The sequence below is a fragment of the Sipha flava genome, unplaced genomic scaffold (genome assembly GCF_003268045.1).
Source record: "Sipha flava isolate LNK unplaced genomic scaffold, YSA_version1 34_pilon_pilon, whole genome shotgun sequence".
Lineage (NCBI taxonomy): Eukaryota > Metazoa > Arthropoda > Insecta > Hemiptera > Aphididae > Sipha > Sipha flava.
This window is the reverse complement of record NW_020273045.1, coordinates 2,134,095-2,149,905: the sequence shown is the minus strand read 5'-3', so window position 1 is coordinate 2,149,905 and position 15,811 is coordinate 2,134,095. Positions and strand designations below refer to the sequence as shown.

The following is a 15,811-nucleotide window of genomic DNA, read 5'->3' as shown; positions in this document are numbered from 1 at the left end:
CCGTAGCGTCGAGACGTACGTTCGATCGTCGAAACGTTATTGTGCCCCGACCAGGTTTTGTTGATGTTGATCGTTCATGATTTTACGCGTATGTTTTACGTGTTAATTATGATTTCGTAATAATCGTACACGCGCGCGCGTACGTTCGATTCGAGGCGTAACTGCGAGAACGCGGTCGGTCAACCGTCTCATAGTCGGGAGAAAAAATCGGCGCGTGCCTCGAAAGAAAACGAAAAACACAACGCATAATTTTCGACCGCGTTGAACGTTAGCTGAATTCAATCATCTTGCGATCTACGTTTCGAACACTGCAATAAAATTCGTTTCCCTTATTTTTTCAACGATTTACAAGTCTTACTTATAGGTCACGTCACGTGTATACGTTCGCCGCACGATTATACCGTGCACTCGGTGTTTCCATAAACCAACGGCGAACGGTTGTTCAACTAAAAATTGTGCACAAATCGCGTTATATCGTATATTTACGAGATATATTTGCGCTGTTTTTGTGTGTGTGTGTGTGTGTGTTAGTGAGCGCGTAATCGAGTGAATGATGAGTTATTGATCTTATCCGTTTGGCATAGGCGGATATCAGGAGAGGCTTGAAGGGGGGGGCTTAGACCATCCAAATATTTTAATAGCTCCCCCAAAATCGAAACTTTGTTAGAAATGTTATTCGTTGTTTTTATAATTTACTTATAATTATTTGTTCATTTTTTTTTTTTTTTAGTATCGTAAAATAAGTAATATTAAAAAACTATTTACAATAACATTAACAATACCAATTACATAGTTTGGCTACTTGCGAAAGAAGTTTCAGTGCAATGAAAATAATAAAAACTTGGTTAAGGACATTGTTGGTTCAAGATAGGCTCAGCAATCTTTCAATACTATATATTGAAAAAAATATATCGAAAAATATAAAAAGCGATGATATTTTGAGTATCATTGCTAATACAAATTTGTCATGAGTTATTGTCGATATTCGCGTGCGTATAAAGAAATAGTGACCGTTTTGCAACTAGTCTACATCGACTTCTAATCGAACGATTAGCTTATGCATTTGTTTATACGAACACAATATTTTACCATGCATGTGTGCAGATCACAAAATTGACTCAAATTCGTTTGTATTTTTTAGAAAGTGAAAAACATAAAAAATACATACACACGTAATTCGGTTTCGTATTCACACACACACATACACACATATATATCTATATATATATATATATATATATATGGCGACAAGTTGTTATATGGCGAAAGCCGAACGCGGTCAAAGTTTCATCAGCCGCTGGAAGAGTGTACTAGGTATAATCTGATAAGGTTCATTAGGCCGGTGCGACGTTTCCTTGCGTCTATTGAAACCGAACGTTGGCAACGGTCGATTAACGACATTTATTGATTTCCTACCCATAAATCGTTTCTCGACAATGTACACGTGTGTATACGTTGGTCATATCAGCCATCTTTCTATTTTTAATGCGCTTTTTTTTTTTTTTTCTTTATCCTACAAGGACCACTACCGCGTTGTCAATGGCGCGCAAAAATATTATCCTTACCGCGAACGGTATGGATTATAGTCCTTTCACTTCCCCACCACCTCCCCTTCGCTATAACAGTTAGATAAATGTATACATGTATATAACTATACACTCTGTATAATAGGATCGAATCCCGTGTGCAATCCATAAATTTACTTTGCCAACGCTCGCGCACCTCTCTGTATCCGATTTCTCTATCCGAGGAAATGTCATAAAAAAAAAAAAAAAAAAACACCAATAATTAGATAAAATAAAACCGTATAACCGTATATATGTCAGAAGCATTTCACCCGGACAACAAAAGCCTCACGATCACCTCCACGACCAAGACTAACCTTATCAATAGTTAATGATTTGTAAATTGTACACGTGTAATCATTTATCCTAAAATGTGAACCGTTAAGACTATTTGTATGCCAACGGCCATAGAATATATAGTATATAATAATAAAAAAAAAAAAAAACCGTATACCTCATTAGAATAACAACACGTAAGACACTCGGCTGCGCGCAAAAACGGATTTCTGTAGAGTTTTGGGATTTTGCCGGTGCTTGTACTTACAGACCGTGTTTGTTCGCCGTTTTTTTTTTCCCCCATCACGATTTTCTGCCCGTCGGCTGTGCGGAATGTCTTCATCTCTGCTGGCAGAGTCACGTCGTGCATAAACAACGGTCGGCTCGCAGCGTAATCGCGCGCAACAGTCTCACCGGGCAGATGTTCGAATCGCTGCGGGTTTTTGTGTTCGCGAATTTCGGTAGGCGATTACCCGAGGTTTGCGCGGAGAATATGAATGGCGGGTTTACGGTAGTGTTTCGGCTCCGTGCAGTCCGTACGTACGCGGTGCTTTGTCGGCACCGGTTTACCGCTGCGGCGTCCGGGTGGAAGCGGCTCGTTCCGGTGCGAAACGGTGCCGCGCGCAAGGTTAGATACGTGATCGGAGACTAACAAGACGAATTCCCGCAGTCAAAGGTCGTCGTCGGTCAACAATCTCTACTCTCCGTCGACGACAAACCGTTTTCGGCCGTTCCGTGTTTTCGTATTTTTATTTTTTTTAATTTAATTAAAATTTAAATCAATCGCCAATCGTAAAATTAACATCGAAACTCGTTTACGGGTTGTTGTCGTTTTTATTATTATTATTATTAGGTATTATTGATAGTTGCGTGTCGGTGCGATCGTTATAAAACGGCGGAGGAGAAGTTTGTTGCGATGTACTTTTAAAGGAAGTATTCAGGTCCGGTCTCGTTCGGATGTGCTCACGTCCATTAATATCACATTTTTATATACCTACAGTGACCGCGGTAACGTACGATGAATGCTTTCCGCTTAACAATCCCAATTACGTTTATATCTATTGGTGAACTGTGAAACAGGTCTTACCAAAGTTTTGAACCAGGCGGATGGTTATTATTAAACATTTTCCTCGTCAATAATTATAATAATAAAGGAAAAAAATCAAATTATAATATGTATAAACATACAGATGCGCTCATCTTTTTTTAGTAATTATAACTATGATAAAGTATCATTCACGTGATCCATTGTAATTTCCAACGCACGTCGTACAGTTCTCTGGTTGAGCCTGCAGTTTTATAAAAAAATTTAATTTTTTCCAATCGTAGCTTTGTACGTTTTTGTGCATGCGTGCGTGCGCGTTGTACATGACTTATGTATGGAATATTGAAATAGTTTTTCGAAAGATATTTACACAATTTATTATTACATTGTTAACTCGGTTAGAATATTGTCGAGACTGTTTTTCATTGACTTGTTCTGATAGCGTTCTCGTATTAAATATCTCTACGCGCAGACAATACTGTTGCGGTACACGCAGGCTAGACGTATATAATATGTAACCCGCGAGTTCAGGTAAACTTTGATAAATATTCGAACAATAGGAAACAATCGAGTTTATTTTTTCTCGTGGAAAAATCTGCATCCAGTGCAGCATATATCACTAATACGAAGATGAATTCGCTTCGTGGCTTTCTTTGGCAAATGAACCCGTACGAGTGTGCATTGTTTGCCTTCCTACTGGTTTCTTTTTTCTTATTATTATTATTGTTTTTTCCTTTATTTTATTTTTTATTTTTTCTCTATTCCACGTCAGAATTTATCGGAAAGCGTTGTTCGGTCGATCTTCTCCGGCCATTTCCCTATATTGTTCATACAAGCCCGCTAATGAGGTTAATTAAGCCGTCTAGCCACCGTGTGGTGAAGCAAGGACGGGGAGGAAGGGAGAATCGAAAAAGCCTCTCTGATAGAGATCGACGAGACAACGACGACAAGGTACAAATACGAGTTGGCCGCGAAAATAAAAAAAAATGTATGTACATACACGGCCAAAGAAATAAAAAAAAAAAAAAAAGTAAGCAGATCATGAGAAACTACAGATTTCCCATCGAGATAAACGCCGTTTTTCCAGCGATCGCGCCGGGCACGTTCTAGCCATGATTACATGACGACAACCCCCCCCCCCCACGTCTTCTTTTTTATGTTATTATAAACTACCGAGCCAATTTAACGTGTAATCCTCGTATTAAGGGCATCGTGAACCTGCGCGCTTTTGGAACCGATACGCGTGTAAATTAAAACAACGCCACATGACCTTTATCTTGCACCACCGTGAAAAGGACACCTCGCGTCTATGTCGTCGTCTACGTCGTTTGGTTCGACAGCAAATTATGTCCTGCACAATGAACTCGCACGGTTAGAGAAATTATTTGTTAGATAAATGTTCATCGAATATCATAATAAGTATAGGTTAGCAAGAGTATATTAATTTTTCGACAAGCGAAACAAAACGCGTGTGTATTATTTTTTTTTTTTTCATTTTAATTCAGCACCTAACATTTCGATTATGTTGGCAACGCTAATCGAATTTCATTACAGTGTTTCCGTAAAAACAAAAAAAAAAAAATTACTAACACTTTCACGATACATTTCATTATCTTACGAACAGCAATTACCTCGGGACTAATTTTATTAATATGTTACTTAGTCAGCACGGTCAGTTAGTATACATTATGTTATGTAATACATTAAAGACAATACGGTTCGAAATCAATTGTGGACTGGTTTCGCGTTATCGTTTTACTTTTATAATGAACACATTTTCGCGCCAGAGAATCGTATCACAACGCGTACCACGTACCAATGAAGTACAAAATAGTGATGGGAATGATCGAATGATTTTAATAATCCAAATAATGTTACCAGGCACGTTTATCAAAAGCAAATTAATCGAATTATTCGAAAAAATCGTGTGTTTTACTCATCGGTCATTGGGTACTAAATTAAGAAGTCGACTGTCGATCAGCATTGTATTATTAATTTTATTTCTAATCATTGATATAACTCCCAGTATCGGTAATCGGCCCACCAAGCGGTTTAATACGTATAAATATTTAGATTCCAAATGCATTTCGCTTTCATATAATCATTCGATTATTTATACAACCAGTTCCAAGCAGTTAAACCATGAATCATTCGATTATTAGATTGTTTTTTTTTTTTTTCGATTACCTACTAATCGTTCGATTATTTTTTTTTTTTTATTTTTCGATTACTAATCATTCGATTATTCCCATCACCAGTGCAAACGGTATATTATTGTAACGTAACGTCCGCGGTCAAAGTGTGCATAACAATTTGCTCCGCCGGAATGGCTGCCGTGTGATAAACGTTCAGCGAAGTAACGGTGTCGCATTTTTTTTAATTTTTTTTTTTATTATTTTTTTTTTTTTTTTTTATCTCGACCGTACATCATCACGTCCGATCCCGCGGTCCAATTACGGTACAGTTTTACGGGTCGCGTTTTCCCACATTTTCGAATGCGATTCGCGCGACGATAAATTTTCATTCAAAAACGACAATACCCGCCGATGACTGGAACGTGTCATCGCACACACGTTTTTATGTTTTGTTCGCATGTTATGGTCGCGCGAAACATTTGCGCCGGCCCACGCAACGCGTGTCGTTTTGCCCTCGTTCGGCCGCGCGCTCGCACATTTCCGTTGACATTCGTTCCGTGCGCCTTCCACCGCCGCCGTACGCGTTTCGTTTATTGCGACGGTTCGTTACGCGTACATAAAAACTTCGAAATATTAGCCCGCCGCCGCACTGCTAACGACCCGGTAAGTGTCGTCCGCACGTCGCGCACCGTATTTCACATGACCGTGGTCGTGGTCGTACGGCTGCTGCGAACGAGGTTTAACGTAGCGACAGGAAATAAAACGTACGCGCGCAACAACAGCACGTTGTCACGTTTAAATCCGTTTCGTTTGTTCACCTGCCAATCGAACTTGTCTCGGAAAATCTTCTTGGATCAGGATATCGTTGTGCTGTCGTAGGCCATTTTTTTTTTTTTTGCCCTTTATTTCATTATGTGATTGCTAGAGCCCGGATTTTATATGCATTTAAAAAGTGGCTAAATATGCAATTATATGCTTTAGGTACATTACACTTCATAAAATGTGTTTTTTTTTTTTTTTAGAAAACCACACTATTATACCAAATAAAATTTTAAATATTTTATCAAAAACAAAAAAAAACTGATGATATTCACTGCTCTGTATTTCAAGTCATTTAAATCGATCTAAAACATTAAGGAAATTTAAAAACGAGAATACGAATAAAAAAAAAAAAGACTAAAAAAATATATTTTAGATAATCTGAGGTTACCTTCGCTCAAAAAACTAATAAAAAACTCAAAAAAAAAATACAAATTTTTTAAAAAAAAACATTTTTGAAACTTAATACATATCGTGCCTATTCTTGCTCTATTCGAGGCGATTACAAAATGTACTGCAAATCGAAATAGTTCATTTATTAATAACCCATCAAATATGCATGTTATATGCGTTATAAAATTTGATGTTTAAATTCGGTGTGATATGAATCTTGGACATTTCAAACCTCCATAGACGTGCATACACTTAGTACAAACATGCAATTGCATATAAATCCGGGCTCTAGTGATTGCCATTCGAGGTGTATATAACTTAAAATCCGTGTTTGTATTATTAATTTCTGTAATATTTTCTTATATGAGTCTTGTAAATCTAACTAACGCATCTTTACTATTTAATCGCATATTGTTTACGTACGTTACTCTATCCACCTTGATCTTAAATTTTGCAACTGTATTCCGCGCTAATAATTAGTACTCGTTTCCAGTGAATTCCTAATCACATTTTTATAATTCTTGCTCTACCAGTTTTTCCAAAAGTCAATTTTTTTGGAATTCATTATTTCTCACAATGAAATTGTTTACAGGGACAATATAAAACGACATTAACCTATGAATTATACATTTCGATAAAATACGTATACGTAAGATACAAATAACTATGTTAATCTTATAACATTTCAGATAAATCGATATTTTAATGTTTAACAATAGCATAAAAATGCATGCACATAAGTACGTCGTTCACAATAACATTTAATCATAATTGTCTAGGATTTCTATAAGAAATGAGTATCTGTATTGATTATTTAAGCAGTAAATCATCGAAAATCTAAATTGTTTCTCTATGTAATTCAGTACTAATTGTTGGCACAAAAAAAAAATTGTGAAAAGTTAAATTTAATGGTTGATTGGAACTGGAGTAACGTAACGCCAGCCCTACCCGTAGAAAATTCGACTTTCCGGAAGAACTGGTAGAGCAAGGATTATATATAAAAACGTGGTCGGGGTATTCGCAGGAAACGAGTACCGACTATCGGCGTAAACATTATTGTTAAATCAAAAATGGTGGCGGCTAGGGTAGCGTATGTATATTATTTCCGAGACATCAAACTGACTACTAAATAAATAAACGCAGTTTGTACGTGTCCATAAAATACGTTGTCGGACGTCAAATCGTCTGGATAAAACCATCGGCAGATCTTCTTACAGAAACGTGTACTAATACATGATATGTACTTAAATTACCCGCGTACACAGTATTATGATAATATTTTAGCGCGTATGCGATACGATATCATACCAGAGCGCACCACCCGCAGCGGGACGACTGCACAGCGCCAACGCGTGAGCGTTACGGTGTTATTCGTTCTATTCGCTCGCGCTAACAATGGAAATTACCGATGTGTATGGCGCGAAAAATCGTGTTAATAAATATTATACTTTTCTTTCGTTACATAATATTGTTGATGCGTGTTCAACGCGTAAAAAAAAAAAAAAAAAAACAAAACATTGAAGTGATAAAACGATTTCTCGTGCACACGTAAAACACTTGTCGTATTATTTATTCAAACGTTCCTTCAGAGGTTCGATGATATTACCCGTTCGAACGCAACACCGTTAACCCGTTAAATGTCGCCGCGATTTCACGAGATATCGCGATTCTCGCCGTTAGTTATTTCGTTACGATTTATAGCACCGTAACAACGCGAAATCAAACAACAATGATCGTCGGAAACATTATCGTACATTATTGTATCGATACACCTTCCGAGCGCGCTCAGATAGTGGACGGAATAGTAATTTATGCGGAAAAAAAATTATTTCTCACCCAGTGACTACGTAATAATTTCCTTTGCACGGGTATTTTATTTGTATGTTATTATTTCGTTTTTATAATTACTGCGGTAAGTGTTTTTCACGCGACCCGGTCCCCTGCCGCGCGCAAAACGTTTTTTCCCGATATATCGGTAAAGTAATACATATTTTTACCGTGCACGTTACACATATTATGTGTGTATAAATGAATCGTACGAAATACTATTAAATTATTATTATTATTATGTACTCGCTCGCACACGTAGACTTTCACTGTGTTGTTACAAAAGTTCGCGCGTAGAATTGCCCGCACAGCCGTACGATATAATACAGGTTTGTTAGAATGCGAAAAGACGTTGGAAGGAATACAAAAAAAAAAAAAAAAATTAAAATAAAACCGGCAACTATACAGCACGAGGCAGCCGGTATTGGTGTTGCGATAAATGCGTGTAACGTTCTCGCACAATAATAAATAAGCCGTGGTAGTCGGTTAGGTAACGGGTAAGGACCGAGTAGTGCATTTATTTTTACATTTTTTTTTTTCAGTAATCATTTATGATTAAACCGAATACGGCTACGGTGGCGTAAATATAGTTATATTCGGTTATGCTCAACGATTTCAGATTTAGTGACAGTCTAAGCGTCGCGATGTTAAGTTGGAGAAGTGAGAGGTGCGCGTTCATAAGACCTGCAGATTGTGCACAGAGACATGATAGTCAATACTCGTGTAACTGATCAATTTTGGCAAATTCCGATTTTTGGGAACTAAGTTGGCTTTGCGTACAGTGTCGGAATCATTGAGCGCTGCAAATTCTTTTACTCATTTAAAAATGTACAGTTTCTCAGATATCACTCCTTCGTATCGGACAATCACGAAGAAAATCGAAAAAAAAACGTTTTTCAGTTACCATATTTATGTTTAATTTAATTATTTACAAATTACCACTGTGCATAGTTTTTAATAACTAGAACGAATGAAATATGAATGCGATCCTTGCACTTATCTTCTTAAAAAAAAAAAAAAAAAAAATGTCGGCGAAAAGGACAAGCCTGGTCTATGTGTATCACGGCGGATATGCCACCGCCTTGCGGTTCGCGTAGCCGATCCGGTACGATCATATTTATTTCTGCTTTATCTCCGTGCTCGATCGTCGTCTTCGTCGTCAGTCGTTATAAGCCACCACGTTGATTTATCACTTCGCAATACATCATTGTCATTACGAGGAAATTGTCTGCAGTGACCGCGCGCTGCAGCATACATGGGTGCAGCGGTGACGGTCGTCAGGTGTACTTCTGCCGGACAATCGTTGGCGTTGGCGGTGGTCGACAAGCGTCCCGCGCACATTGCGTGGAACGCCAAAACTTGTAAGACTTCGAGGTTTAGTGATTTTTCGGTTTCGTTTCTCAACTGTTTTTTACAAAGGTTCTGGTTTCGGGTTCGACGTTTGTAAAACGCGTAAACGCGTTTTCAAGTCTATAAAAATATAGGTGAACTCTGGTTCAAAACAATTATATCGGTAATTTTATTCTCACGTTATGCAACACTCAATATTTGTGTTAAATAAATATAAACATATATCGAAATATTAGTTTAAACATAAATTTCAATGTTTAAGTTTTAATCAAAACATATATATATATATATATATATAATATGTTTAGGTTTTGAAAAAATATTTTATGAAAATGTTAAAACTATACAAGTGGGGGGAGTGGGGGAAACCATATTATATTCTTCTTTGAGAAATAATAATACAACATATCGGTTATTTTCCGGTTTCTAATAGTTTAAGGTGTTACGGGATAGTAACTCGACCGAATTGAAAACAATTTATTTTTTTATAACATCTTTAATCTCCTTTACCGTAAGGATCAGCCGCGATATCGATGTTCTAGCTCGTACAAGTATACAAGTGAATAATATCAAATGTAATAACGGTAATACGTGTGAATACGGATCGCGCGTCTAAAACGTTATTCGGTTCATGACGACGATCCGCGGTCAACGACAACGACAACGAAGACCCTAGGGACGTTTCTTCGGTTATTAATACACACTCCTCCTCTTGCTCATCCTGCAGCACGGTCAGGCGGATGGGCTATTAAGATTTGTGCAGCGATTAAGATTCTATGGGCGTTGATTTCATATAGCACGTAGGACGAGTAGAAGTAAAAATAAAAGATTTTTCTCCGCGCGCCCGTATGTCTTCGTCGCTCGTAGGCATTCGATGTATTCGAAATCACCTGTTCACCGCAGCGCAATACCCACTACTAAATCAGAAATGCGAAGGAATTTTTTATTCATTCGATTTTCATTTTTTTTTTTTTTCTTTCCTTGTCATTGCAGGAGGATCTCCTCATACACGGTGACAGCGTGTACGACATGATCGATAAACAAGATCATCAAGCCGTACAAACCGAGCTGTCCAGAAGCCAGACTTCCGCCGAAGACCAAGGATGCAAGCGAATGTTTTTGTGTCGTATGAACGTTTCCAGAAATGCCCGGAGACAAATGCGATTTGGCGATCAAAAAGTAATGACAACGGTTATTGATCGATGTGTAAACGTTATATCGGTTTTTTATCCGTACGAGATGTTTACAGTTTGTTTTCCCTGTCAAAACTATACACGATTTACGTACAGTTATTTTGCAATTATTTCAAATACGAATACCTTGTAATTAGATAATTTTCGGATACCGAACTTCATTGCAAAGTACATCCTGGATTTAGAATCCTAACGAATTTAAATCCGGGTTCGTAAATTGCCGGTGGTTTTGAACATTTCCAAAACGGGTTTGAATGAAATCCATAAAACCTATACTTGCCATGTATTCCAAAAACGTAATATTATGTCAGTCGCATTCGTATTCATAACGCGTAGTTAATACAACGTTTGGGCATCTCGTTAAGTAAAATATATTGTTTATACAGTGTACGTAATTATTATTTGTCCAATGCAGGTGGTTTTAGTGCAAGGCCATTACCTATCCTATCTGCCACTGTGCAGCAGAAACGAACCAGTTTTCCTAGCCACCTGCAGTCCAGTGGCGATGCCCGAGACCAGGGAGGCCGTGGTCCAGGGTTCCACGACGGTGTTCACAGCCATTCACTCGATGGACATGAAGTTCATACACGTAGATAAAATGTATGTTAACACTTAAACACCATTAGAGAGGGTATATTGTTTTATTGTTTTTTTTTTTTATTTTTACTACTTCGCTCGTCGTCGTCAGAGCCGGCACGTGATCAACGCGCGCGCGCATTATGCATTCGAAACGCGATTTTCATTTATTAATCGATTTACCCTTTAAACAGCGTCATTGTTAGAGATTAAATTATACTGAAGGCGAGGTGCGCACTACTAGCGGCGGTCATCACCTCGATGGCGAGTAAAAACGCGTTTTGAATAATTCATGCGCGTAATAACACGAAAAAAAAAAATAAATAAAAAATAAGTTTAAAAAAATGTTTCCCGTATCGAACGCAGTACGGCTTCGGTTGTTTCGGGGGGCGCCAATTAAAACGCGCCACAGGTCGGAGCAACAAATCATCACCGCTGCTGCTGCTGTTGCTGCTGCGCATAACAATACGGATAACGCCAGCGATCATTTCGCCAATTATCTCGTTAAAAAACAATTATTGAAAATGCTCTCCCGGACGGAACGCAAAACAGCACGCGGGGAAAAATTTGAACGCGCACCGAAATACATGTCGTTGGACTGTTGGTCGCAGGACCGGTTGTCGGATGGAAGCAGAGAAAAATAATAATAACAAAGAACACGTATTTATTGCGTCCGCAACGGGTACGTCGTATTAAACCGGCAACGAGTGATTAATAACAGTTTTGCGCGCGCGTTGGAATTGGTGCGGGCGGCGAACGAACGATTTGTCGGGTGTCCCCGTCGCGTGGGCGAGGTCGGCCGATGAATACCAAAGCAGTTCGGTCGGCAACAAGCTTTCGTCGCCGCGTATACACACGCCGCCATTAATCACGCGAACTCAACACCGTACGCCGTCCCTTTGCAAACGAGCGCTATTACGCGTTTATTTTCTAACACACGCACACGTGGTATTGTATCGGCGACCGGTCGTTTGTCGATGTGACGATCCGCAGCGTCGCAGAAACTCTCGCCCGTGCAATACTCCTCCCGGTGTCCTCGTCGGTTCGTCCTTATGCCACGACGAATTCTTTCCGTCCAGGATGCGCCCGACGACTATTTCAGTATGCCGACACCTGCCTCCGCGTCATCGGTCGTCGGTTGGACGATTTCAAAGCGATGCCGCGCGGCCTCGTACGCATAACTCCGGTGTCATCGGGCGTGTAGGTATAATGTACGACCGTCGTCCCATTCACACGTCACGCGTCCGTCCGTCCGTACAACGGTGCCGACCGTTGTAATGCTAACGACTCGCGGTCGCAAGTTACATCGGACTTTCAGCGCATCGATGGACCGCAATCCGGTCCGTGCCGCAGGGCTGTTGAGCGGGATTTTTTCGCACAAATCTTTTTCGACAAACTTTTCATTGCCGTACGACGTTTACACTTCTAAACGTGCGGGGTTCGCCGAGAAGTTATCGTTTCGCGAGAGGAATAACAATTTACCGCGTTGCTGTGGAACAGAGGTTCCTAAACTTTTTTTTCCCCGTAGAACGCGTGCTAATTTTTTCCATTTTCGTCGAACCCCGAAATACAAATTCATCTAGGTTCTTTTCATAACTCACACGGAACTGCTCGCCTGAATGGGCATTACTATTGAGTGCATTTTTTTTTAAATAAAAAACGTGTCATTTTCAATAATACCTTCATTTCTTTAATAAGGAAAATATTCAAATATTTTTTTTAGCAATTAAAACGATATGTAATGCAAATTAAATGTGAATTATTACATTAGTAGAAAAAAAATCAAGGTTGGTGTTAAAAAATTATATACATTTAATGGGAAGAATGAGCCTGATGCTTTAATAGTAAATTTTCAGTATCTGGCTTCAAATTAATCAGGTTTAACCTCAAATCTCCTCCGTCGGTGATTTCCAATATATTAATTTTTTTTATAATAATATCGACAACTGTATTGAAACACCTTTTCACGCAGTATGATGGCGGAAAATCAATCAAAAACTTTCTTGCGATTATCCATAAAGCAGGATAAGTAACAGGTATGTCTCTCTGAAGCCAGAACTACGTTAGGTTCATCGTCAGTGTACTTATTCCGATCAGTTTTTCTTGTAAGTTCTTCTCGCACACATATTTTTCGTAAAAATGACGACACGCGTTTTTGACTTATAACTCTCGTGAACCCCTATTTACACAAGATGCACCCCCTCTTCGGGAGAAATTAAATTCTCTTTCGTTGACATAGACCCTCCTTACAGGTCATAATCGACCGCTTTAGGAACCTGTGCTGTAGAATAAAAATGATAATATCGCGTTGTCGCGCGTGCGGTGACCGGGACCGGGTCGTGAACACACATGCGCGCATTAGTCAGGGCCAACTGTTATCAATCGTCGTTATCCGAGTGTTTGAATTGATCGTCGTACCAAAACCACGGGCAACGAACGAACCATTACGGCCAGGACGATATCTCGTGACCGCGTTATAGGCTCTAACAGCAGCGCAAGGAAGTGTTATGTTACTCGCTGCGGGCCACGTTATTCTCTGGATATGTTACCGAACGCCGCGTTTTCGATCGTTGCCAAACGTCCGCGGTGGGCAGAGTGCAGAGCACCCCCTCCGCCCACGATACCGCCGCCGCCGCCGACGAAAAGAAATTATACCAGAATCGGACACACACACACACACACGACTTTCTCGGCGGATCGGGTTATGATTTGTAACGGTGAGAATGATCTAAAAACAAATCTCGCTATCGATCACAAACGCGCTCGCAACGCCTACAAATTCTTCGTTTTCGTTACGCGATACAGCTATCGTACGCATTAAACATATACGTATATAACGTAACCCCCGCGCCACGGAGGACGAGAGAGCACTAGGCCGCGCGTCGTCAAAATCCAATCGTAATCGCGTATAATCGAAAACCGTATTCTCAACCGTTTATCATTCGACTCTTATTTCATAGCAATATTTATACGCGTATTCTGTGGGTATACTTGATGTGCTAAGGAACTGCGCGCGTACGAACCGTATTTCGATTATGCTTTAACACTTCCCGACGTGATCGATTTACATACATACGTGCATGCGCCGTCCTATAAATGTACGTATCCCGTTCGCGGCATACACGTGTGTACATTTTAACTCGAACATATCACGTTCGACATTGTATTTCGTCCGTTTCCGTTGACTTACGTTTTTTTTTTTTTTTATTTGATTTTTTTTCAGAGGCGAATTTCATTTGGGCTTTTCCCGCTCGGAGCTTCAGGGTGTTTCGTGGTACCAACTGTTGCACTGGGAGTGCATGCGCGAGGCCCAGAGCAAACATCGGCTGAGTGAGTATTGTTACGTTGTTATTATTATTATTATACGCCGTAGGGCTGCCTGTCCCGAGGTGCGCACCGATGTGTACGAATTGAAAAAATAAAATTGAAAAAAAAAAATAAAAAACGGTAACGATAAAAAAAAAAAAAAATAAAAAGCCCCCCCCCCCCCCTCGTGATACACGGACGCGTTGCACTGCATTGCGTACACGGATATCGGGTATAGAGAAAAACAAACCGTACAAACTCTGCACAGCCGTAACACGTATTTTGAAATGCGCGTATAATAACAATAATTATTGTCGGTCACAGTTACACAATCGGAACAGGACCGTTCATGCATACTGTTGGCCAGGGTACAGAAGAGGGCCACAGGGGACTGGCTTTGGATACACTGCGTGTTGCAGGTCAAAGACAACATGGAAAACAGCCAACAGCCAGTCATCGTCAGCACGAATCAAGTACTTACGTAAGTAGATGTCGATGTTGTTTGTTCGTTGTTGTTGTTATTATTATTATTATTAATGTTGTTCCGCCATTATTGTTGCCGTACGTTTCTTTGTACATTTATTTTATTTTTTTTCTTCTTCTCTCCGTCATTGTATTGTTTTCCACCTCTTCGTCGTTGCTGGCACATTTGTCGCGTTCGAACCGTATATCCATGGTCTGTCGTACGTCGCCGTACGCATGGTTAAATACTCTCAACGGCCGTAATACGTACCCGATGTACCGCGCTAACCGCTGTTAACGCGACATAACCGTGCACCGTAGGCCGATACGTAATATTTACTTTTACGCTCTTGATTTATTCGTCCGAGAATAATCCTCTTGAATCGTAACGATATTTTAAAACAGAAAACACTGTTATTATTAGTGCATAGTTTGAATCCCATCTGTTCTGTATATACGTATGTGTTTATTACCAATATGTCTAGCTTAAGCGCGTGTAGATAATAATTAAATAATAAATCAAAAAAAAATGGATCAATGACCATTATGCATTTCATCAGATCTATACTAGATTATAGACATCGTATTGTTTTCGACCCATATTTTAACAGAACCGGAATGAACATAAACCTTATTATTTTATTGTAATCGGAAAAGAGAAATCAGAAACTCTTTTACAGGTGCAATTGACGTGTAAAAACATTAATAATATGCATTGAGCAGCACGGACAACGTTTAAGACTAATAACAATGTATCAAAACTGCAGATATTACTCAATTTGTTACGTGAATGATTGTACATTTTCTCATAAGTATTAATTAATATTTCATATTTAATACGGGTTTCGTATGTACCGTTGTACT

At 39.3% G+C, this 15,811-nt stretch overlaps 1 protein-coding gene across 1 annotated transcript in view; it reads left to right on the top strand.

Moving 5' to 3' along the window:
* Window positions 1–15,811, top strand: part of LOC112687493 (neuronal PAS domain-containing protein 4) — a gene marked incomplete at its 3' end in the record, with an annotated part of 132,342 nt that overhangs the window by 104,279 nt on the left and 12,252 nt on the right. The window contains 4 exon segments of the mRNA XM_025560224.1: window positions 10,404–10,589; window positions 11,019–11,203; window positions 14,403–14,509; window positions 14,810–14,966. Coding sequence (XP_025416009.1) covers window positions 10,404–10,589; window positions 11,019–11,203; window positions 14,403–14,509; window positions 14,810–14,966 — 635 coding nt within the window.